Here is a 26,755-nt window from a genome sequence, read left to right on the forward strand (position 1 = left end):
AGGTAGGAGTCTTATCTTGCAATACTTCATTGTATGTTGCTATTAATTAGCATTTTCTAGTTTAATCTTAAGAACTTGAAGGTTACAATAAGACTTTTTGCTGCATAATGCTCTGGAATAGTTTATTTTATTTTTGGACAGAAGTAAAGTAAGTAATAGGTATTTCAGACAAAATGTTACCAATAAACTAGCTTCTTATCGAAGGGTTAGTCATACTTTTTCCCCACTGTCTTCATTTCAAAAAAGGCACAAACTCAGATGTCTAAGTTACCTGAACAAAAAGTGAATTCATAAAAATAAAAAAGGAAAATCTCAAATGCTGTTAATGAAGAGAATCAAAACGAGAACAGACATTTCAAATAATTCCTGAATGCTTGACTAGAGACGAAGCAAGAGCACACAAGAGTTTTCTCATTTAGATACTCATGTGTCTATCTACCTTTTAAGAAACAATGATATAAACTCCCATATCCCCAAATCTCTTCAACCTCAATCTTTCATCATGTTTCTCTACTGAAAATTTTTTTTTAAAAAAAAAAAAGGAACTACACCTCCATTTACACTCAATTCCATGTTTTCAGTGAAACTAGTGACAGCTACCTGTAACACACACTGTCAGTACAGGGACTGTGTACTCTCACAATGACAAAGACGTGCTGGAAGTGGGATCGGATGTTCTTTGGGCTGAATGGCTGTGCTCCAGGTTCCTGGAAAACTATTGTCACAATATCGTTTCCAATGTGTCGTTTTCTCAGAAGCTTAAAAAAAAAACAACAAACACAGGTTAAATAAGTCTTCTCACATTTTTTCAATTATTTCTCATTATTTTCAATTACTATTGTTCAATTTTATATTTCAAGCTGAAAACCAAAACAGATAAGGATTTACATGCTAAGTAACAGAATGTTAGTTATTTATCTAACAAACTTCAGGCATGGGCATTTATTTCCATACCAATTTCATTTCTACATCTAATACACGTATACAGGAAGAGGAAAGTTTAATATAAATAAAAACGAGAAAAACAATAAACACCTGCGAGTATGTAATCAGTCATCAGTGACAGACAGAAGCTGGAAAACATTCCCTGCTTCACACAATTCCACAAGCCAGAAGTTAGGTTCTAAATCAAGTTGAAAAAAGTTGTCATTGTCCTTAAAACAGCCTATAAAAATTTTCTGATAGGCTTCTTTCAGTAAGTGCAAGACTACAGTAAAGATAAATAAAATAGTATAATATTTAGTATACAAAAGCAAGCTAAAAAGAATAATGTGTAAAAGAATAAAACTAACAATTTCTAGATTAAAATGGAAACACACGTTACGCAACAACATGGCCTAATATTTAAAAAGGAAAATATAATTAACTTCATTCAAATGTATCAGAAGGAGAATTTATATAAGTACAATGTAATTATTTAACTTGTAAATTGGTCAGGACACTTGGATTAACATCTGTTCTTATAAAAGGTATCATGGGATCCTTATTGGCCTTTGTTTTTTTTTTTCTCTGAAAGGAAAATGTCTCTATTTCTCTCCATTAATTTGAAACTGTAATATTACTTAACTGCAGTAGTCCAAGTAAAGCACAGAAGAAATGTCATTTTTTATTGTTTTTAAGCAGTCACCTGTTTAGTTTGTCTCTCTCTTTTTACAAGTGCTTCAGAGTAACAAAGCATGTCAGCCTATATAGCTTTTCTTATGCTAAAAATAAAATAAAAAACTAAAGGATTTTGTCTCGTCTTCTTTCAAATGGCTATGCAGTGTGCTGTACCACCCACTCATCACCTCTGATTCCACACACATTACAGTTTGCTGAATGCAATACTTGAAGTATAATTGACATTGTTGCAGAAGTTAGAAAACTACTTTGTGTACACTATGGCCCTTTGGACTTAAGGTATGACCTCATATATGAAATACGAATGTGCTACCGATGTAATTAAAGTTTTAGTAAATAATCCAAAGAGAAATAGAAAATGGTCCTCTGTAGTAAAATATAGCTATGGTGTACCTACAATGACCTGATTTGCTCATCTTTTGACACAGAGATGGCCAGTTTTACTTTTGATCTTTAAGTGCTTCATTTGCTGGTAACAAATAAAAGTTAACATAATTATTCATTAGTTCAACTACTTTTCAGACAGAGGAAAAATTAATTGTTAGACATGGTCCACCTTACCTGTTGTTTGTTGTTTGGAGTGTATGGCAACATAGTAGATACATGGAACATGATTTCATAGTCCTTGTAGGTTGTATACAGAGAGTGAGTACCTGTTGAATCAGCTTCAATTAAAGAAAAAAAAAAAAAGCATTATTAAAAGGAGTTAAAAAATCAAGTTTCATTACTATCAACAAAATCATCAGGCAAGATGAGAACTCCTATTCATCCTCAATCCTAGCTTACATGAAGGCAAATAAAAACTCACCCAGAGTTTATTCACCTGCCAAAGCAAAATGACACACAGATGAATTTGCTAGGAATAGCAAGAATATCAGAATATCCTGAAAAAAGCCCATTTAAGCATGAAAAATGACCAACATATGGAGAAGAAGCACAAACTGTATTTATAAAATGTAGGTGGGTATTAACCTCCACAAACACACGATTTACATGTGTATAAAAGTGCTAAGATACAGAGTAATGTAATATAATAAAAAAGCATTCCTCAAAGTAAATGTATTAATTTACATATGATGCAGTTAAATAGAAATTTCCTAGTTTGTGTTAAAACAATGGGGCAATCTGGCTTCATTTGGTAGGCTAGTCTGGATCTGCGCAGTTAGGAAGTCACTCGCCCATTAGTTCATCTCTACTTTTACACCCTTTGCTGCGTTTCTAAAAATGGTATGTGTGGGGGGGGATTTTTTGGGGAGGCATAAGGATAGAAACCCAACTCTGACAGTATCTCAGAGACAGCAGAGTTCAGAAAAGTCACCCAGAAATGGCGAAGTGCTTTTGTAGAGCAGTAAGCCAACAGAACAAACCAACAGCCAACTTTCAACTCAGTTCAAAAATACAGTGCATTGCAATACTTGGAGAGATTCTTCGGAAATTGTGTGACATAAGCTTATTGATATGCTGGAAAAAACATGTGAGTAGCAAGATGTCACGGTTTTCAGACACCATCCAGCATCTCAGGCTAATCAGAATGAAACTGAACTGCACAGAATGCAAAAAGGACTTGAAAAGGAAGGCAGACAGATACTGGGAACGCATACCATGATCTCATGCGTAACTGGAAACTGATGGACATATAATGCACAATATGGGAAAGAACAGAGAAGGTTCTTTTAAACATAAATACCAGGACTCTGAATTAACTGTAATAACTCAAAAAAAATAGCCTTCACTAAAAGCAGTGCTTAATGGAAAGCAGTAGTCAAAAATGGGGTGTTTGCATGCTTACAGATGATGGTGGAAAAAGCTGACAATGACACTATAATGCTGGTATATTAATCAAAGGTACTCTCACCTGGTTTGGGCTCTGGCCACCCTATTTTAAAAGTTATAGAAGAAATAGAAGGGATCCAGAAACAGGCCACAAAAATAATTATACGTGGATGAAGAGACTTCCATGTGGAGAGAAAATGATAAAAACTGGGATTATGAAGTTTAGGAAGAAAAAAAAAGAAGGGGATAATTAAAGTTTACGAAGTGTTGGTTGAAGACAACACTTGGTTACAGACAAATTGGGAACTTTCATTTTTACTTTTTCTATCTTAAAAAAATAAAATAAAATAAACACACCCTGAAAAGCGTTCCATTGATTTAACAAATAATACGTTTAAAGCCAAAACAGTAAACACACTCTATTAAACATAATTGCTATCTACAATGCAAAAAGCCAGTTTTCAAATAAAATTTTAAAAATAACTAATTTACATATAGAAAAAAAGCATCCTGGTTATCTGAAGTTATATAAACATGCCACTACTTTACATAATGTCAGCTATTTATAACAAAAAAAAAAGTTAAGCTGTTAAACACTACACCTTGGAATATTTTACTGGCAGATCATGTTACTAAGGAAATGATAGCTCTGAGGTTTGTGAAGTATTTAGAATACAGTAAAGTGCACTGATTGTTTACCTAGATTTTGAGTATTAAGCTTTAACAAAAATTTCTATTTTCCTGTTAAATTCGGAAAAATAAAGGAAGCATTTGTATCAGTTAAAAACTGCAACATCATCCATAAAATTAAATGCAAAAATTTCTACGTTAGAGCTGCAGAGAGATTTTGCGTTTCTAAATCATCTATATTTAGTAAAAGGTGAAGAGAAAAAAAGCTTTCCTAGAATCTTATCAAAAAACTCAGAAAATGTTTCAAAGGCTGTCTTTTCCAACACTCAACATTGCAACTACAAAAAAAAACTAGCTATCTGCTGAATATTTTCTTTTTAATGCTAATTACAACAGCATGACAGCTGAAGTGGAATCATTTCTTCTTGCACTCAGTTCGCAGCAGCTTGCATCATCTGCCTGATCATTACGGCGCATGCTGAAGGAGACAGATGCACTTGAAAGTCACCCAAACATCAGCGTAACTCCTTACTGCACCCCCCCCAACCCATATGCAAATTTGTACAGTTGTACATAAACTTTGATAAATAACACACGTAAAAATATTAAGGGGGGAGCATATCAGGACACAACACCGAATAAAGCAGTTCTGACTCATTATTGAAAATGCTACACTAGAACAATACCCATGCGTGTAAGCCAAACTATCAACTTTCATGAATGGAGCCCTGCAGAGGGCTCTTTCTTCATTGTCCTTCCTCCCTCGAGATGCACAGAAATCCCACAACAGCATTGGTTCTGCAAATTCAATAAGAAGGCTACGCTCATAGTGGTATATTCAATTACTCCAATTATTAAGCAGAACCTTACTGAAGCCACTTGATTTGGCCAGCATGCTCCTAAGCAGCTTTTTAAAACTGTGTGCTAGGAAACTGTATAAAAATCAATAAGAGTAGAAAATCCATCTCAGTGTTTAGAAGGAAAATGTTTGTGAAGGATTGTAGGGAAACAAAAAAAAAATTATACCAACTGGGCAGAAGAAAGAACAGCCATTACTACAAATTGCAGCAGTGCTCACAATTAAGCAGCACAAGAACAAAAGCTTCAGAGCTTTATGTTCCTCCAATTCACATTTGCTGTTTAAAAGCCCTGGCTTATTTCCTAGTTTCTCCTGATTATTGGCCCATCTTCAGCCAGCACCTGTCAAACCTGCCTCCCTTTCCATTACATACAAGGACTACACCGAGCATTCATTCATGTCTGACTGCTGTAAGAGCCAAGTCACTTTCAGACACCTTTTCTGAGTAGTCCTTTATTTTGTAACATACAAACATTTGTGTAATACAAACACACAGAAATTCAGATGCCCTCTTCCCTCCACCCTCCATGTCAGTTTTTTAAGCACTCCCAGGAACTTCTGATCTTTCTTCGTCATTAGCCTCCCAGTGAATGTCTCTGACCCAATAATAAATCTATGCTTTCTTACACATGGTTAAAAATATGTAAAATAGCACAAGTTAAGAAGTGCAAGGTAATTATTTAATTTGAAACACTGTAGTTTACTAACAGCCTCTAAACTGAACATCAGTTTGTAGTCCATACATTCCTTAAATTCTTAATCTGTTTAATATATTCTATCCTGTTTTAATACTGTGATGTCTTAACCGAGAAGTCATACAATATGAACACCTAATCCAGAAACTTAGCATTTGTAGCTAAACTGCTCATCTCATCAAACGGATTTTAAACTAATATAAGTTGTAAGAGAGTTTATGACCTCCATTTCCTGCACCAACCACTCTGTGGCTCTGCTGAACACACAGGTCAGGTTACCAGGCCCTGCATTACCCGATTTCATTTACTAATTTAAAGTATTGAGAAATATTACTGAGTGAGGGGGAAGGGAAATAAAGCATGTATGACAAGTGAAAAAACAAAGTCAAATGACTGAAGTTATAATTCCAAAGATTGCTGTGGTATTTATTACTTTAAAGTGATGCCCAAAAACTTCCTAGCAACCGTGGGAGAGCTGACTTTTTCAAGCTCTATTTCCTATCCAAAGTCTGCAGGCTGCCAGGAGATAGACTGCTTCCCCTCTGGTAATGCTCAAAACACACAAACAAAACTTTAAAAGTAGCAGTTCTTTTCCACTGTTGCACTGGCGAAGCTCCAAAGCTAAAGCCCTTGACGGATCCAGTATACTTAAATAGGCTTTCTGTTAATAGGATGCATGAGATTCCTTCTTTTAAAAATTGGCTCAGTTACGGATACTTACCAATTAGGCCCCTAATTCTAAAAATTTCTAAGAACAACTGTTCTGAAATTGCCTTTTGCTATAGTGAAATTACCAAATTTGCATAAAATACAGAAGTCTTGTATTTCCACAGTAGATATACAAGTCAGCTTCTCTCCACACTGAGAAAGTCTTCCATCCCGTCTCACATCATGCATCTGCTTTTTCCTATTTTGTGAAGTATTGCCAAAGGTACAGAAACTAGCAAAGTAGCCTTCATTGCTCTGACCTTTCTTGCACGCTAATGAACAGACATCTGTTTTTAAGAGCATCTCTGCAACCAGCTGTGCCGGCACAGCACAATCTTCATTCAGGAAAACTTCCTGAATAATGAGAACAGAAGAACTATTTCACAATGGCGGTCTCTAGCAACGCAAGAGCACAGAGCTGGAAAAGGGAGAAGGTGTGGGCCTCTATATATCATAGCATTTAAAATAAAACCCTATAAACCGAAGTCACAGCAAAACCACAGCCTCTTCCTGAACAGGCTTTGTGTCTCAGGGCCAGGGCAGAAAAGACAGGTTACATACTCAGAGTAACTATTAAATACGTCCTGCCTGTATGCAGTCTGCTGTTTACATATTCCCCATGTGTAGGTTCAGCTCTTAGGGCCATCTCTGGACATTAGCATTTTGCCTACCACAATCTTTCAGGATTAAGAAGCAGAGGCAAAAGAATCAGCCCTCAGTCTTTTCCCCAGAAGAGAATGCAGATGTTTGGTGAGGCAGCAGGAGAAAAGGTCTGCAGTAACATGGGTTGCCCACACCTCAACACACAGCTGCTCTTGAGCAGGAGGAAACTCACAGCTCCTCAGCCACCTGCGAGTCCTAGGAGCTGCGTACAGCGCCTGCCAAGGCTCGAGCAGCCTCACGATGAGCAGCAGGATGCATGGCGTCAGGACTGCAGGGCAGCAAAGCCCTGACCTACGTTAGAGAGAACCAACAGCTCCCAAAACAGCTACTTCTACTTTTACTGTCAACTTCAGCTCCTCATCAAGGAATTGAACTCCCAGTGGAGCAACACCCCAGCATTAACCTGATTTTAATATTTAATATTTTAATAAAAAGATTTAATAAGAATATTTAATATTTTTATATTTAATATTTTAATATTTAATATTTTCATATAGGTGTCCTTACACTGTTTGGAATGTCTCACAAGGCTTTTTGTACTGTTCTCAAGGAGACAGGTTTCTGAGACTGTCACTGAAATACTCCAGCCAAAGAAAGCTTTGCTTTTGTTCCACTATTGGGCAGCTATTCTAAATCTTGTGCTTCCTTCCTCCCTACGCTGCTGCTTCTTAATGCTATGTCAAATTAAATATTCATTCAATTATGGAAACCTCAAAATCACTTTACTAAATATGTAGTAGAGGCTGGACACCTTCAGCCAAGCAGATGTTTCTTAATAATCTATGTCTGCGTAAAAAATGCATTAACGGTTCCTGGATGTAGCTATGCAAAGAGCTTAGTGTTGCGCCCACAAAACACCTATCTTTTCTTCCACCACTTCCAATCCGTGCTTTGGATGTTGGCACAAAGGAAAACCCAGCTCCATTAAGATGAATTACAAAAATCTGTTTCCATTGTTCGCATTTGCTGGTATTGAAACATGTTTGTTAAGAACTCATGCTTGCTATGTAGTCCTCATGTTTCCTCAGTGATCCTGCGGACATCTTAACCCTAAAGATTTCAGAAAACTGAGGAGTTCATGCAGTTCCAGCTGCTGAGTTCCTGCACATGAGAACTTGCAAATCTTGCCTGAAATAAAACTTATGAAACACTTCATGAAAGCAGCAGTTCCCACTTACTTATCATCCCCCTTCCTTTCTGATCACAGCAAATTGTTTGTGTTTTTAGAACAGGTAGTCCATTGGGTGCATAACCTGCTCAGAAGTGGGAAAAAAACTTAAGCTCTCAGCATGGAGTAGGAACGTTTTACCACAAGAGAATACGTCTTAAAACTAGGAGAGATTCTCTTAACTCAAAGTGTGTATATATATGTCCACCCAACAGGTTGTATATTGTAGTACATAAAATCAGAACTTGACAAGGTTCCTTCCCCAAGTCAGAAGCAACAAGAAGGAACTAAAATATTACTGGGATATTCCACTGTTTGGGAGAGAATTTCAAGTACCTAGGGCAGTTGCAGCTTTAATGGGTATATCTCATCAGATGAGTGAACCCTGAATCATACAGCATTTACATGTACTAGAAAACAATTTGTGGACTGTCACCAAAGAAGCTGGGAACAGTCCACAGTCTTTTTGTTTTCTTTTCATATGTCTTACACTAACTAAACTAAAAGAAAGAGGAAATAATATTTTACTGCACCTACTGAAAGTAAGAAGGAGGTCACAATGTAAAACCAGAAGTGATGAAATAATAAGTAATACTTTGGGTTTTCTATACACGTTTGATTTTTGACTTGGCTTATTTTTTATAACTGGCAAACTAACACTTTTGGAACAAAAAAGGAAAACCCAACCCTAGAATATACTGTATTACATATCCAGTATAGGCAAGAAACTGTCTGACTCTCATCTGGAATAGCATATGTAATCGTAGCCACTAAGAGAATGAATTCAAACTGGGACAAGTGCAGAGGAAGGTTACCAGGTAATACTGCACATGTGGGGGGAAGTAGGGAAATCCACACCTCCCAAATCAATAAAAGCAACTTGGCTAATTAAGGTTAACATCAGAAAAGCAAAGAGGAGAACTGCAATGTGTAAATGCACTCAAGAGAGTAGAAGTAACAAAGGGTATCATGAGCATTGCAACAAAAAGAGGTGGCTTAATGGCAAATGTGTGAAGCACATGTATTAATCTAGGTTTAAAACCATAGGAAATTTTCTAACTCTCAGAGTAGTAATGCTTTGGCTGATCAAGAACAACATGAGGAGATGGCAACATGATCCCTGCAAGAACCAAGCACACAAGGTAGAATGTTGGAGCACTAAAGCAGAGCAAGTTACTGAATTTGTCATAGGAGAACCATGCCAAAAGCAATTTTTGCTGCACTGAAGTTGATGAATGTTTTTTGCTGTCATGTCTCAACTCCTTATTTAAATTCCTATGCTGCAAGTAAGCAAAATAGCAAGAGATCTCCACAGAAGTTGGTTAGTTCCAATACCCATAGAAAGACAGGTCAAAGTTGTCCTTGGAGTATTTTTAAATAGATTTACAAATTCAATAAACTAGCACTAGCTGATAAACAGGTATTTCACAAACTCGATTCCAAAACACGAGCATTTCTTTCACAGTTACTGTCACCTCAAATCATCTTTCCAGTGCATTTCTATCGCAATGTTTTATGATTAAAACTGTCAAATACAGTTTTATTTCCATAAATCAGAAGAAGTATCACAGAGGGAAGAATACATTTGATAGCAGGAAAAACTGCTTAGAGGAGAAAGTACATGCAACAGACATTGCATAAAAACAACAGATCAACTCATCAAGGTGCAATTACAAAGACGTGTTCTCAAAACTTTTTTTTTTTTTTTGACTCAGTCTATTAGCACATTATTCAAAAATTAATTGCATACCAACTGTTTTGATTACTCTTTACAAAATACTGATAATGGGTTTCAGATGCTGATAACAGCTCCACAGTCTACTGGTTTCATGTTGCAGCTTTAGTGACAATTTCATATGAAATTAGTATAAAAATCCAATAATTATCAGAGTTGAAAAACCACATGGATATGGGTCAAATTAAGTGTTTGCTCTGCTTTCGCTTCCAATATTGAGCAACTGTCTTCCCATAGCGAAGAGGCTATTTTTAGCAATTATGTGCAAAAATTCAATTTGCAACCATATTATGTATTTTGTTCACTTAAGAGAAAAATACAAAATCTCTTACTCTTTGTATCCAGCTGAGCACGATACTTTTCAAATCCCTTGAGCCGAACTCGTTCACCCAATAGCTGAAGAAACTCTTCAAAGGCTGGTCCTGCTGATTCATTGTTATACATCTCCTCTTCTGTGCTTTGCCCAGTTTTGCAGTACATGATACCCACCTTAAGTTGGTAACTTAACTGCAAAGGGAAAAATACAAAAATCTTGTATGTATGCCAAGTGATATAGCAGCTTACTTACTGAATTCACTTGAGAATTTTTTATTAAACCCTTAATTCACAAAGAAAAAAATACCCAACCATCAGTCTAATTTGAAATGTTACTCTAGTTCCAAAAATTCTCATTGTTTTCCACCATGATTGCCTTGACAATGGCATATTTAATCTGAAGATAGAATTGGTTTCCAAAGTGAAATAAACATTGATGTTCTTTACTTTCTGGAAGAAGAGATTACAGCTTGCATACGGTGAATGTCTTAAATTGAGCTACATTGCAAGTGTTGGCTGAAAAACATCAGGAACTTGACTTAGGCTGATACTGCCATTACTATACTAAACCTTCCACATGGAAAAGCAGGGCATGGCACTCATTCATTTCTATAACTGGTGATAACATTAACGGTCCTTCATTTTGAAGAGAAGAAAAAAATTATTCACATATTAGTGTGCTTAGCTATTAACCATGTTAAAATGGTTCAGTGACATTAGTTGGCCTTCTCTGATTTAAAAAAAATGCAGTAACAAAACGGCTAAATAATAAGGCAGAATCTAACCATGCGAAAGTAAGTAATTTCTTAATCCAACTACAATTGTGAGTCTTCAAAACATACTGTTTCCACTGAAACACACACAAAAAGGGCCACATCTGCATATTTTATGTCTAGACTACAGAAACAGAAGACATAAAAGGGAAAAAAGCAGCACCAACAGCTGTTTACTGACATCTCTGTAAACATTTTCACACACACAAACTCTGACCAGCATAGTGCTAAGGAGTGTTCTGGAGATTGTGCCTAATTTGTCTAGTGCATACCTACTGCACGGTAAATAATCTTTCCTCCTACTTGTCAATTTTTGCAAAGGGTCCATTTAAAAAAAATATCAAGCAGATCAATCCGAATGAAATCCAGAAAAGTCTATGAAAACTAGCAGAGATTTACAAGTCTGGATTACAGGTTACTGTGAAGTCTAGATAGATTTTCCATAAACAGGCACTGAAAACAAAGTCATCTGAATATACCAAGACTTCTCTCAAAAGTAATCTAACAGGTCACAAAACAAGGTCTTGGAACCTTCTGGGATGATGTGGATAGATACAATTCAAGTAAAATTCATTAATTTTAACTAATTATATTTACAGTGGGTTATTTTAAAAGCCCTCAGAATTTGTTCTATTATAAGAAAGAAATAAAACTTCAGAATTTTGAAAAATGCAATTTTATTATTGAATTCTTCTTTTACTACTCAAGATGCATTGTGACAGAGAAAGTATTAGCAGCAGGAAAATAGGGAGGGAGAAAAGACAGGTAAAGACCAATCTGGTTTAGTTATTCCTGCTGAAGTAATTAAGCAAATGTAATGAGTCACAGTTCTAGGATGTTTCTTTTTCCCCCTCTGAAACATTTTTTTTTTTTTTTTTTTTTTTTTTAATTTTCTGACACAAGAACTACCTAACTTTTATCTCCCAAATATGTCCAAATTTCTTATGTAAAAATATGAGTACAGCATGTCAATCCCTTTTGTATGAAAGAAACATTTATAGGTCAATTTCCAAAACTGCAACTGCACTTTGCATATTATCAGTGGGAAATCTTGATGTGGACTACTCAGGCAATACTCAGTCCTCAAATGTGCTCTCTGTCTACTCTGAAGGAAATACGATGGGTCAAAGTGTTTCATGGCTTAGCTGCTCTGCTAATTGCAACAGGTTCTACTAATTTTACTTGAACAAGTTAGGACAAAGAAAACAGTTCTCACCAAGCACACATATTAAGTTTCAATTTTGAGGGAAGGAAAGATTTTCCAGAGCATAAACATAAATAGGATCCTCAACTCCCAGGAGCAATGAAACAACTGCCCTTTATACCTTTGAAAATGTCAACCTGAGGAACTAAGTAAGGACCACACAAAGAGTATGATACCTTTTTCGATTTGCTGAACTTCCAAAAAAAAAAAAAAGTTTCATAAGACAACAACCTGCTATTTCCAAATCAACAAACAAACAAACAAACAACAACAACAAAAAAAACAAACAGATCCAGTGGGAGAAAGAAACAGTTCCCATTACATCTCGACGTTCTGCTAAATCTAGCATCCTTAAAGTGTATAACTCAAAGTTAGAATGAAAGAAGGGGTTGAAGGATGATTTATGCTGTGGTAAAACTTTCGAAGTAGCAGCTTCATTTTAATAATCTAGAAGCATTTACTTATTTATATATGAGGGAGAAGTGCACTTCCAGTATTTGTCTAGTACCCTGTGAAAGACAGTGGAAAGCACATCTTGCATTTAAGCAGTCAGCAATTTTTTTTATTATAAATACAGAATTATATTAAAAACCAACTGACATTTCACAGTGTTTTTGTGAATAAGGAATCACCATAAACTTCTACTGGAGTAAAGCTGCCTTGATGTCCAAATTTTTAAGTCATATTTGGACGTAAACCTAAAGTTATCATGGACTCTGCATTCAAGATGAAGATGGTAATTAGCCAAGAAGCTGCCACTAAGAAACAGAATGATTGGATTGCTTTTTACCGTGGAACCATTCAAATGAACACATTTTAATCAAGTCAATAGAAAGAACAGCTAGGTGAGAACAATGTGGGCTGTATGTACAGAACAGCAGATGTTACATTGACTTTAATGATCTAAGGGGAAGTAAGGAACATGCAACTTGACATACAACACCAGTAAAACAATGGGCAAGAAGAGCCACCTGTCTTTGCAGCATATTCCCATTCTGATACTGGACATTGTATGCAGCTCAGATATCTACATTCTTGAGAAATTGAAAGATTAGAAGAGACAGAGCTCAGACAAAAATAATACGAAATTCAGAGAAAATATGTTGCAGTGAGAGACTTGAAAAGTGCAATCTGTTTAGTTTATCATAAACAAGATCAACAGATGATTTAATGACTGCATACAAAAAACACATGAAAATGACTTTTAAGATGTAGCCGAGAAAGATATCAAGTCTGGAAGCTGAAAGCAAATAAATTGAAATAAGTGCAAATTCATAAATATGAAAGCTACCAACTGCTTTAAAACCACATTTGAATATTAAAACAAAAAGGCAGCCTACCTTAATCAAAACTGATGAATATGTTTTATTAGAAGATACAAATTTGTCTCAATGGAGGAGTTATTGGGTGAAATTTAACAGCTAAGTCAGGCTAAGGTCACTACACAGTCTTAACTCTTAAATTTACAAAACTTCCTAGTTGCTATATCAAACAGGCACCTGTTTAAGCTGTAGTGAAAGTGTGACACACACAGCAAGAAGAAGTGATAAACACTCTGTGTACCTAATTAGTGGAACAGCTGTTACCCAAATTTGTGTGTTAGCTTGGAATTGATAAAAAATGCAGCTTCTAATTAGTACAGAGTGTGCTTATCTTTTTCTGTTAGAAGTGTCAAACTGTTTCATTACCACAAAAACAGAAAAATACTTTGATGTAGAAAGTGCATTTTTAACTATCAATTGCCCTTAATGATTTTCAAAAGTTTAAATAGTAATAAAAAACATACTATATCATACTCCAGATTGCTAATGACAGATAAGACTTGAAGTAAGGATAATTTCATCTTTAATTTTTTAAAAAAAATACATGACTGATTTCTGAACCAAATTATACTAAATTACTTTTCTAATTAGATATCTAATAGAAATAATTTCAGAGTTTATGTATTTACATAGAAGTTTCTGAGAGATTTTTCCCCCCTTGGGAAGACTTTCTAATCAACATTTTTTAGATTTGAGGTTCTTGAAGGGCATATTTGTAAGGTCCTGACCTTTGAATATTTTAGATCTGACACTTTTTAGAACAGCCATACTCTCCCCCTTGTGGTGCAGATAATGATTAAATCTTTTTCTATTTTATGATGGCCATGTTTCAACATCAGACTGACAGCAAGAAAAAATAGTAACATAGATTTTAATTCTGTGCAGAAAAGGCTGATCATAAGCAACAAAGAAGACCAGAAGAAAAGACACCAACAATCTCAGTACTCAAAACAGAGCTGTTAAATGTCACTGTCAAAGTTTTTAATCATAAAATTCACTTAGCTAAATGAAAGTCCATGAGTAAAGTCTAAGCTATATAGCTAATAAACCTTAATTCCATTTTGAAAGAGAACAGGAGACTACCACCTAATTGAAAATCATCCGCATGAAGAGGGTGAGAGTATTTTGACGTTACTTGTTTAAGACAGAAAAAAAAAACTATAGGCAGAACCCTGGTAATGGTTGTGCCAAATAACACATTAGTATTTTACAACAAAACATTAAGTAACTTTGGAGATTTCAACTGGCATTATAATAATATGAAAACCAGAACAAAACAACTCCCTATCCAACAGGCTTTGAAAAACAATCACTGAATCTCTTTTAGAGTAAATTAAAATGGACAATTGCCATAACACTAAACTAAAACTTTAGACTACTTATGGCTGTGAGCTTGATTTCATACAAAGCAAATATACTGCAAAACTTGGGGGAAAGACACAATTTTCTCCCTATAGACGTCAAGCTTTAATTTAAATGGGGGCATTTTAATAGACTGACTGAAGTCAATTAAAATTAAAAAGGATTTTTGCAGTTCAGTGAGTAACCTGACAGTTTAAAACAATTTGTCTCATTCTACAGCTTTGTACTTACCCCTTGTTCATCCAGCTTCATAAGCTGTTCTGTGACTTTAGGAGTGTTGAAGGCCAGCCTTAGGCAATGGATATTCAGCTCAGGAACCACATACTCGAGTACTTCTTTAAGGGGAAGTCCTCTGGCTGTGCAATGCTTTGCAGTTGAAGGGATAGCATCTTCCAGCACAGAGCCTCTTAATGTCATAAGCTAAGCATAGAGAACAAAAATAGCTTATATGTTGAATTATGCACAGAGACAAGATTGATTAGCAACAGTGCTGGAGCAAAATGTACTTTTCTCCAATTCTCAATGGAGTCTAAAGACACCAAGTAATTCATGTTGTGTGAAATGGACACTAACATGCAAAGTGTCACTCATCCTGAGAGCTGAAAGTAATCAGAATTTTTCCAATGATTCAAAATTCTTTACAGATTTATGTTTCACAGAAAACTAATACTTGGGAAAATTAGGAGTACTATTTCTTGTGGAGCATTTCGAAGTCTAACCACTTCCACATATGAAATTGGAGGAAGTAATTTTCTCCTTCTTTGCTTGCTTCTAGCTAATATAGCTCCTGTAAATTTCTCTAGCTTTAACCAAAACGATCTTCACAGTTGCCTTTTGTATTACTGGTTCTGGAATTACTCATTGATATACTCACTTGTATTCTCCGTAATGTAAACACATGGTATACCTTTGTTAGGAGATTGCTGGATTGCATATACAGAGGAAACAAATCTATCCATGTTGAAAAGCCTAAGAACTCCAACCCCCACTGCCCCCCACTCAATTTAGCCTGCTCCCTACCTGTTTCTCTTACTATCAGTCACAAACTGCTTACCTCACTGGTTCTGAATATGATCCGGTAGTTGTACTGTGGCCCATTTTCTTTTATTTCCTCTGGTTTTTCTCTTCTTATGCTCACAGCTACTGGACCGAGGTTCTCATCTGCTCCAAAATAGTTCCAGTGTTCTTGCATATTAAAAAACAAACAAAACAGATAAAACTCCATCTTACTTCTCACATTTCAACTGTATTTTCATGCTTAGTTGTTATACTGGAAATAAACTGCCAATTGCATTAGAATCAATGACTTCAGTCATACTAAGATTTCATTCTCATTGTTCAGTTCTCTGAAGAGCTCCGTGTATTCAAGAAAGTTGAAATTCAACATTGTACTTCCACAAGCAGGACTAAAATAGGATACACCTCTCACACTGGCTTTTAAAGTAAAATCCATTTCATTCACATTCCTTAAAATATAAAAACCAGGAAGCCAAACGCACTGAAGAGAAAAATTCACCACCCCCTGTTAAAAATGTGAACAGCAGGCAATTGTACCAAACAAAGGATGTTAATTATTTATTTTTGTATCAGAACAGTCTCACAAGTTACTCAATGCTAAAAGGTGGAAAAACTGGGGGGACTGTGTAGAGGGGAAGATATAGGCCTGGAGAAACTGCTTGCTAACCAAGTAGTGTATTATTTGAGGTACATTATTGCATTTGCTTAACCACAGGAATAAAGCCAAATTTTATGTCAAAACATGTTAGAAATGTACATTTGCAAAAATTAAAGTTCAACAATTTAAGACATTTGTGTTAAAGGCTCTACTATTGAGCTTTCTGAGCATTATAAGCTATCTTGTCTGATGACAGAGGTACACCACCATGAATTCAGCAACATAACAAAGTTGCACATATCTCAAGTGACAACTGAATTTAAACATACAATACCTGCAAATTTAACAGTGCTAAAAAACTGAGGTAAAGCCATCTTACAAGAAAAAAGTCCTATATCATCCCTTTCCATATGCTACAGGTTTGCATATATGAATGAATTTATACATGCACAAAAATGGAAAGTTAGAGCTATCTGAAATTTCAGCACTTGAAAGAAGAAATGTGAAATTCAGTGGAATGATAACAAGAATGGAAATATAACTGTACCACCTGTACCATCACAGACAGATTCCGTGCTATTCATAAAACAACCAAAATGAATTAGTACTTTAACAGCATTCTGATATGAGGTATTCTGCAGGGATAAAGTGCAAAATATTTGAATGTCACTATCAAGAAATGCATCTGCAAAAATACTAAAAATAGCTATCAAAATACACCCTTCCCAAGTGAATGGCTGTCATTTTTGCAATGCATAATCACTTGCAGCGTTCAAAATTTGAGAGCCTCACTTTTCTGTTTTTTTTTTTTTTTTTTTTTTTTTTTCTTTTTTTAAACAAAACAAACTTGCTGATTCCTGGTTTACTTTCCTCCAACATATTCCATGCTTTTCAAGTAGGTGCTTTCTCCTTGCAAAACTACATATGCCCTAAAACTTGTCTTTACACAGATGTTCACCCCTAAGCCCCTAGGGCCCCTGTACTACTCCCCAGTACCTGACATTTTATTACCCTGCCTTTAGTCAGTGTTTTCCATTTAAAGGTTTCAGTGCCTGTGTGACACAGAACAAAGAGACACGCTGCAGGATTGTAATTTCTACTGAATTCCTCTTTAACTCCTCAAAAGTCAATACTCTGCACAGAGGTAATTAACATTCAAAAATTATTGATTTTTGTTTTGTTTTGTTTTTTATATCTTGTACAATATCCTGTAAATATTGGCAGAAGCTTTGGGTGACTGAATTAGTGGTAAATGAAGAAATCATGAATAAATTAAAGGATCTACATAAGCCTAAGGAAATCTTTACAGTTCTCCAACAGTAGATGCCACATAGATCTGATGTTTAAAAATCCAAAACATCTTATTAGCACCTTCGTTTTTCTTCTTCTTCTATCAAGTATAGTACACCCTGTTTTTCTCCAAGATATTTAAAACTCAATGTATAGTTTATGGCAGAGAGAACAAATGCATAAGAAGTGCAATCACTAACGATCTATCTAAGATCAAGTTCCTATCTAGCAGCATACCATATGCAGCTTCCAAAACTTGAGCCACCTTGGCTGTCTCCACCCTAAACTGCTTGCTTGGTGAATTAAAAACATTGTACTGTATACATGTACCTTTACTTACAAAACAGAAAATGTTATGGAAACAAAGGTAAGTTGGTAATACCTACTAGAACGAGTCCAAAAATGACACTGGAGTTTTCTGCACCAACAACTGCATACTTTTTTTTTTCCTAACTAGCCTAGCCTGCATTTCAAGCTCCAACCATTTTCTTTCCTCTAACAAGAAAGCTAGCAGCAAGATTTATGTGCACAAAACTTAATTTACAAACTAAAGATAACAAATTTGGAGTTTTATTGTTAAAAAATAGGACTGTTTCTCAATCTAATTCAAGAATTTTATGCCAAACATGCATAGCACAGAAGACAGGTTTTTCTTCCACCCCAAACAAACTTCACACTGAAAGCAATACTTCAAGCCCAAAAATATGCCATTTAAACTACTGTTGAAAAATTAATTAAAAGATGCTCAGGAGGCAGCTAGCAATAGGCATAAGTTATTCTATAAACTCTAAGTCAAAATGAAATATTTCATTGTTTGCACCTTGCCATTGAAACAGATTATACATACTTTAAGAAGTTAAATATTTATTATGTAATTCAAAAGATGCTTCCAGTCAAAGGCCCTATGTGAAAATGAACATTTTCTGGCAGATATTTTTAAGTTAGTTGCAGAGGAAATCTAAGTAAATACACTTGATTTTGAGGGAAAAGATTGCTCCTCCAGAGCTACACACTGTATTTTCCAACCACAATACAGAGGAGTTGATGGAAACAAGTTTGTCCATCCCTATGGTTTTATTATTGATAAAAGAAGTCTTTAATTTCAAGTTATAGATATAATAAAAAAGCATGCTTCCCCTCCTGTAGGAATATTTTAAGTACGGGAAGTTTATATGGGGTAATAGGCAACAGGCTGAACTGGTAACTACCTGGAAGGTGAGCCCCAAAACTGCTAGATACAAGTGGTATGAGCACCAGCTGAAGACACCCATTAGCTGAAAATTGCTGGGGTCTGGGAAAGTACATCTGGGAGGTATCACTTGCCTTTGCCTTAATCCTATCACTCCTCCTTCAACATCTGTTACCAGCCTTTGCCAGAACACAAGACTAGATGAAGTTTTGTGTTGAGCTAGGACGACTCTACTTTCTCTCCACTGGGTATACGGGCAGTCTGGATAACTAGCTTAGATATAACGTAGAGGAGCTGAAGCCAACCTGGAGGACTACCATTACAAAGTTGTTATCCCCATTATCTGTACCAGATTTCTAACCTCCACTAAGCTGCTACCACCAGTATTAGACCACACTTCATGGTCTGGACACCATACCACATCATTATTTTAGTAATAACTTTTCCACTGCTCTGTAAAGGGTCAGACTTTTTTCCTTTTAGTATTTCCTTTACATAAAGTGTTTAGCCTTCAGCATTCATCAAAGAAGTTATATAAAATTCATCCATAAATGCCACATGCAAATATTTTATACTACCTAGATTAAGATACCTTAAATAGTTTGGACCATGTTAGCAATACTCCTGCTCACAACACCTCCCAACCCCTGCTCCCTCCTCTGCACACTGTAAAATACAAGATGCATCTAACATCCATGTAACAATACTGTAAAGAATAAACTATTATGCCCATGTAATTAAAGACTCCAGTCAAGTCACCATGAACATCTCACTAAATTACCTGGGAGAAACTGAAATGGACCATACCCATAAAAGCACTTTCATGACCTACTTTTCATGAAATCACGCTGACTGGCATCATTAATGTTTTCAACTGGTTTGTTGATGTGGTCTCAAATGACAGGCTTTATTATTTTAAGTTGGAATGAAAACAAGTTAAAAGAAAATTCTCTGAATCATCACTTCTATTTTTAAACAAACTCTAGGATTACTTCAAGACTTCTCCAGCTCTGTGTAAGCTTCCAGTTTGAGATCTTTACGTTATCACAGCTGAATCAGATTTTTTTGCTTCATACATTTCTATCAAATTACCCAGACCTATTGACCTGACTAGCAGATGCTACCAAAACCATCTTTTTTCATGTCAGCAATATTCATAATAAAGATACGACCTTTCTTCAAATAAAGAAGTTTCTGCATCATTACATCCTTCATGTTATAGAAAACTGTCAGTTAAACTGACTTCCTCGATATTTTTCCTTATACGCTGCTTGAATTTTTATCACAAACCTGTCTCTGAGATGATTTTAAGGTTTGTTTGGGGAAAGATCATATAGTGGGTGATCAACAAAATGTTTTTGGTATTTTTAGAACTGTGGGGATTTGGTCTATCTAATAAGGCTTCTGAAGGATGCCTTTTTTCAGAAGCTATCTTAACGAAATCTCTGGTAAGAAAAATTCCCCTGGCTCATGCTCTATGGAACAAACATAAGCACAGTGAATTTAAAATTCATTTAAAAGACAGTTTTATGGCTTGACAAAAAACACAGTTCCTCCTCTTCCCCCGGTCCCACCCCATACACACACTGACAGTATCGTATCTGGTTACCCCTCACAAATAGCCTTAGGATTAGATTATGTTGAGTTTATCTAATTAATCTTAATTACTACTAGAAAGAAATGGAGATATAATGGTGACTGCCATGGTACTAGCGTTAGGGTGTGGTTTCCCCCTGGGATAAGCCCAACTAACACACTGCTGCTGCCTAAAGGCTGTAACCCCACTCGCACCTCCCTCCTGTTACACTGCTTGCTCTCACTGCTTACCTGGTGCTGACTTCTGATTGCAAAGAAAGCTGATTTGACTCACTAGAACTGGAGAAAAATAATCAAGCAATACATAAACAACTTTATGGCAAGACTTCTGCTTGGTTAGTAAACTGATCTTCCTTACTGGGTTGGCAGAAAAGGAGAGAACTGGTACAAGGGGGAGGAAATTAAGCCTTCTTTCTCCCTCTCAGTGCTGAAAGGCTGTTAAGTCAGGTCAGCTGGAACATGCAAAGGCACCTTTAGTTGCTGACTCCAGAACTCACCAGGGTGACAAGGAATCAAGTTGTTCCGGGTGGGGGCAGGTGGGATGGTAATCACAGGCAAATCTCTCTAATCTCAGGCTCTCCCCTCCAAACATAACTCATCCTATGTTGTGCATCTGGCTTATAACTAATCAGCATTTTTCCTAAATGTTTTCTCTCCAAAGAACATGAACCAGCACCAAAAAAATATTCAGCAAAGGCTCTAAACACTAAAACACTGCAGTAGGAAGAGACTACGGGACGTGACAAGAGCTACTCAGCCAAAGGACGATGCTGGAAAGAAGAGACAGGAGATGATCATACTCTGAGGCAAGGGAAAAAGGGGAGATGAGATTATTAGCTGTAATCCACAGTTAATGAGCTGAAGTTTCTCTGGGCTGACCATCTACTTATTTTAACTAGGCATCCCTGTTGCTTTAATCTGCAGGAAACAAGCTCTGCTGAGCTGCTTTCACTAAGCAGATGAAACCCAATCCTGGACACTGGTACCTGAGGGACAGGCATTTGTCACATCACTCACTGAACCAGCTCTGTCCATCAGAAGACACAATTAACGAGGCAACAAAGCAGAACTTTTTTTAATTATTATTATTTTTTTTTTTTTCAAATTCATGGGAATTTGCTCTGCAATTGTTTTTGATCTTTTTCAGGAGCAAAACAAACAGATGGCGAGATCTGCAACTCACAGTGCCAGAACCATTTGGCGAGGGGTGTATCTAGATCATGTTTGGGTTTTGCTCATTTCTATAGAGCAAAAACTTTCCTGCATATGTCCAAAGGAAATGATATTCCCTGGTGTCAATAGAATGATGTGACCAGAGAATTGTATTCTGTATTTTCAGGTACATAAATTCAATTAGACACAGCATGTACAGATTAAAGGAGCAAATTGATAAAACACACCATATTTAAGCACTGATGATTAAAAAATATCCTTTATGCAAGTATTACTCTTACACATCAGCTGAACTTTATATGTTGGTTAACACAACGTTGTCGTTAACATCAGTTTAAACCTCATCATTAACACAACACAAGGAGAGCCATAATTTACTTACCTTTCTGATAGAAGAATTTTCGATAATAATATGCACCAAGGTCTACGTGTTCAACAATGTATCTTTTCACTCTGTCTAGATGTAAAATCAGATTCTCCTTGGGAACTTCTAGAACTGCTACTCCAGCATTCGTGCAATGAGAACTCAGAGTTGACTCAAACGAGGCACTTTCACATCCACTGAAGGAACCTGAATTAGATTTGGAAAGGCTGATCTTCCTCTCCCCTTCCCCACCAATCTCATTACGAAAATAAGGACAGCTCATCACAAGTTCATTGCTTTTATCATCCCCCTGGTCCATATTGAGACTTCCTTTTGAGTTCAGGTCTTCAGTGCTGCCCATTGGAGAATTGAAACTCGCAGAATGGGACAAGGGTCCAGAGACAAGCGATGCTACAGCAGCAGCAGATGCTCCTGTTGTTGTGTTCCTTCTTTTAATAACATTATGCCTGTTGATTGCTGCTTCATTTAAATCAAATAAAATACTCTGTACATCATAATGAGCAAAGCACTTCGGACAAGTCCAAGGCTTGACACTATCTTCTGACCTGTTATCTTCAAGATCTGAAGACTTCCCAAGCTCCCCTTCACCTTTGGCATTACGCAGCTTACGAAAAATGGATGAATCTCCTGTCTCTGATTTTGAGCGTCTCTTGAGTGGTTTCTCTCTTTCCTTAAAGAGTCTCAGGTTCTCCCTTTGAGTAATAGGGCCATCTATCACATCTAGAGAGAAACCCGAACCCTTGCTTCCACTGGCAATCAGAAGTTCACTGAGCTTAGTTGTGCCTGGGCTTCTCTGATCAGACTTTTCATCTTTATAGCCCTTTAGTAAGTCAAAAAAACTTTCCCCTGAAGTTCCCTGCTTATCTATTGAAGACGTGCTGCCATACTCCCTGTGCAGAGATGGTCCGGATTTAAAAGTGGGTGAAATACATTCATCAAAACTATCTACATCAAGCTCACTTATGGTAATGTCGCTGTTGCTGCGCTGCCTTATTCTGCGAAGAGCTTTCCTTGGGGAACTGGGATAGCCATCAGGTGTAAGAAACCTGGAGTCTAGATTCTCAGATTGTCTGGTCTTGCTTTTAAGTGTGTTCTGGATGCTCTTTAACATGACAGAATCGCTAGCATTCAGGTTAACAGAGCTTCCCTGACTCCCAGGACTGCTTTTAGAAGACATGCTGTCAAGACAACTTGCTGTTTCAATATCTTGACTAGATCTGCTCGTTTCCTTGATGTTCTCCTTCCTTGGGGGCCAATCGGCAATCCTTGCCCTGACCCCCATTTTAGGGACTCCAGGAGTAGAGGTAATATGATGGGAACTTTCATTGCGAGGAGGTCCAACTGGAGCCATGACTGCAGATCCTAGGCTGCCGTTCTGCGACCTAAAGCGCCTCATGTAGAAGTCATCCGAGTGGACTTTTGAGGTGCCATCTGTTCCAACTGACACTCCAGTGGCAACAGCCCTTTCGGTCTGGGACCGCTTCAAGCTGGTCATGATCTTTTAGTATGTTCAACTTTAGTAAGTTCCAAAAGAAAATACAGTCATTTCTGCTTTTTAAACGCACAGTTCTCTTTTGGAGAATAGTCTCCAAAATATAAAATGGTTGCATGAGATCTTAACCACGGACATTTAAGGACACAGTTGAATGCAGAGTGTCTAGAAAATGCAGATATTCAGTAGGTTTTGGAAAGCAGTGACTTCCTTTAACGTCTGCATCTTAAGAAATAGCCATGCTCCAAATACATTCGAATTGTTTCAACATCACTTGTGCTCCAAAACGTCAGAGTGGTAATCCAATCGTTTATGCTTCTTTTAAGCCTAGAACAGAGCAAGAGGGAGATAAAAGAATTAATTTATATGTAACTTTTTTCATAACTGAAGATATGAGAGTAATTATTAAACAGAATTAAGACTTATAACAGACATGGTGGTAAAAAGTTATCTAGATACTGCTGGTTTGTCTTCAGAAGCAAACAAAAAACCACCACTCTTGCATTTGGATTCCATGACTAAATACAGACTTTTCCTTATGAACTGATTAGCAGTATTTTAGTTGGGTTAGGAGAGAGTTGTACAAAGCCAAGTAGAGAGCTCATTTCCTCAGCTGAAGAACACGTACAGCATCCATTTCCTGTAGAATCTATAGGTGAGCCAGATGAGGAATCCAGAATCCTTTGAGTTTATACACAAAATTACCATTTGCAAGTCATACATCCTTGGCTGCAATTAGCTAGTAACAAAGCCTATTCATTTTTTTTGTTAATGTAAATAACTATGATATGCTAACAAAAAAAAAGGAAGGAAGCTAATTACCAAGAAGATGACAATAGAAAGAATGGCTGTCAACATTTATTCTGCATTTTGCACAGCCTTATTTGCAGATTATCTGGATAGTCCAGAAAGCATGTATTCTCTGCCCAGATTTCACAATGTATATAATGACTAAAGCTAAATAGAAACACATACTTTCAAATAACTTGATATGAAAAGCTTCTTTTATTTCCCCAGCTAACAAAATAGTGTTTGCCACAGATCCCATATAATCAATCCAGCTTCACAAGGCCATTGAAGTTAAATGCTTTCCCATACCTCATCAGTACGAAAGTGATTACAAAGCATTATACTATCCTTTGAGGAGCTAAAAATAGAAAATAAAAAATCCACAAATATGCCCTTGCCAGTAGAAGACAAAAGCGTGATATTGTCAAGATAAAATCTTGCATCGCTGCACATCCTTTAACACAAGGAAGTTAATAATTTTCAAAGGCTAAACCAATTTCACAAAATGTGGCCTTTCAATATTTGCCAAACATGTAGAGATGCTGCTGAACCAGCAGTGTGCTGACAGTACAGTATTGTCTACAAATCAAGGCTTGCTGATGTTTCTACGGAAACTAGTGTTTTCTGCAGTCTCTTCTCAAAACTACTGTACTGTGCTCCACAGCAATGAAAACTACCAAGCCAGGGCACTTTCTGCCTCCAAAGGCAGCATGTTTTAACTTCACTCGCCTATAAACTGCACTGCTTTGAAATAGCAGCTGCTATTTATATAAAGCTGAACACATAAGAAATACTTAAAATGCAGGCTGACTGCATCACATATAAGAACAAGTGATCTATGGTATTATTGGATTTGTACAGCCATTTACATAAATGCAGTTACTCTCCTTGTAATTCTGCTACAATGACTGCTGAAACAATAGTTCTTTCTTCTACCCAAATAATTTGAGTAACTTTAGAAAGGCTGTCTATCCATGTAGCCATTGCAACACTACTGAATTTTAAACTACAGCAATCTTAAACTCCCTACAAATTTCAAACACTATTCAGCCTAAGAAGTAATCAAGCTGATGAAACTTCATGCACAAATCAGATCAAGGACGAAAAAGTGCAAACAGTGCACACCTGCACATAACCCAGTGCTCTGCCTATGCCAGATCAAATTATGTTTATACAATAAGCTCTACAATAAGGGAACACTGCATAGTCCTTCCTAAAGGGCCATATAGACTTGCCTATATAGGGAGAATGGAAGGAAACGTGAATGAAAACATAGGGCAGGAAGAAGACAGGCTACAAGAAAGAGTGAAGGAAGAACCAAACTGAGGGCAGAACAGGCAGAACAGAAAAGGCAAAAACTGTCAGCCACCACACGCTCCTCTCCACTGCCTGTGATGAAGTAAGATTTCTGTCCCCCACCATTCCTCTTCAATTATTGGTATCTGTGAAAGCAAGGTATACATCACCCCTCCAATCCTGGTCCTCGCTGAAACTGATAACCTACCACCAGTACAAGTTTCTCATTAACTCAAGGGCAGAAGTTCACACAGTAGCTCTAAAAATTTCTGAGGTTAGTGTTAACCAAAGCAACACCAAAAACGCTACTAGCTTTGGTGTTTCTCCCCTAACCTGATTTTTATTTCTTTAAAAACTTCAGGGACAACTACTCTAAATAATTATATATACATATATATATATATACATACACACACACACACGCGTGCGCGTTCAGTGAAACTTATTCTTGACCTTTTGCATATACGGTGCAGTCACTAATTACATGACCACAAGCTGCCTTCTCTGGGACCAGCGGCTTCATTTCATAGAATCACAGAATGGTTTGGGTTGGAAGGGACCTTAAAGATCAACTAATTCCAACCCCCCTGCCATGGGCAGGGACACCTCCCACCAGACCAGGTTGCTCCAAATCCCATCCAACCTGGCCTTGATTAGCCCCAACCAAAACAAAATGAGACAATTGTATTTAACATCAGTGACTCTTAAAATGTATGTTTTAGATACACTGCACAACAGATTAAATGGAAATGAAGAAAAATGGCAATCTGTACTTTGCCACTTTCTCACATTCACTACTAGCAAAACAGAACAGCATCAAAGATTGCATCAATCACACTTGACTTAAATGACCACTAGTTACCAGTAGCTAGATGATATTATGCACTAGAAAACTTGCAGAAAGTTAAATAGTAGAACTGCTAACAAAATACATGGTCTATTAAAATTAGTTACAGCTGCAAGAGAGGCAGTATGACACCTACTTCTACAAACTACAGCAGTAATTGTGGAAAGTAGTAATTCCTATTCTTACTATGTAACATGAAAAAATACTAATTCAAGGTAGAGCTATGAATATCTACTCACACAGGCTATGGTAAGGG

At 36.7% G+C, this 26,755-nt stretch overlaps 1 protein-coding gene across 5 annotated transcripts in view; it reads right to left on the reverse strand.

The window, feature by feature from the left end:
• SIPA1L1 (signal induced proliferation associated 1 like 1) overlaps positions 1–26,755 on the reverse strand; it is a 202,024-nt gene that overhangs the window by 46,390 nt on the left and 128,879 nt on the right. For all 5 annotated transcript variants that reach the window (XM_032188074.1, XM_032188075.1, XM_032188071.1 and 2 more), the window contains 6 exons: positions 22,073–23,894; positions 15,882–16,012; positions 15,059–15,247; positions 10,184–10,358; positions 2,182–2,285; positions 601–758 (listed from right to left, as the gene is read on the reverse strand). In XM_032188074.1, the coding sequence (XP_032043965.1) occupies positions 601–758; positions 2,182–2,285; positions 10,184–10,358; positions 15,059–15,247; positions 15,882–16,012; positions 22,073–23,570 (2,255 nt within the window). In that variant the 5' untranslated portion in view covers positions 23,571–23,894. The remainder of the gene's footprint in view (positions 1–600; positions 759–2,181; positions 2,286–10,183; positions 10,359–15,058; positions 15,248–15,881; positions 16,013–22,072; positions 23,895–26,755) is intronic.

This window comes from Aythya fuligula, chromosome 5 (assembly GCF_009819795.1).
Source record: "Aythya fuligula isolate bAytFul2 chromosome 5, bAytFul2.pri, whole genome shotgun sequence".
Classification (NCBI taxonomy): Eukaryota; Metazoa; Chordata; class Aves; order Anseriformes; family Anatidae; genus Aythya; species Aythya fuligula.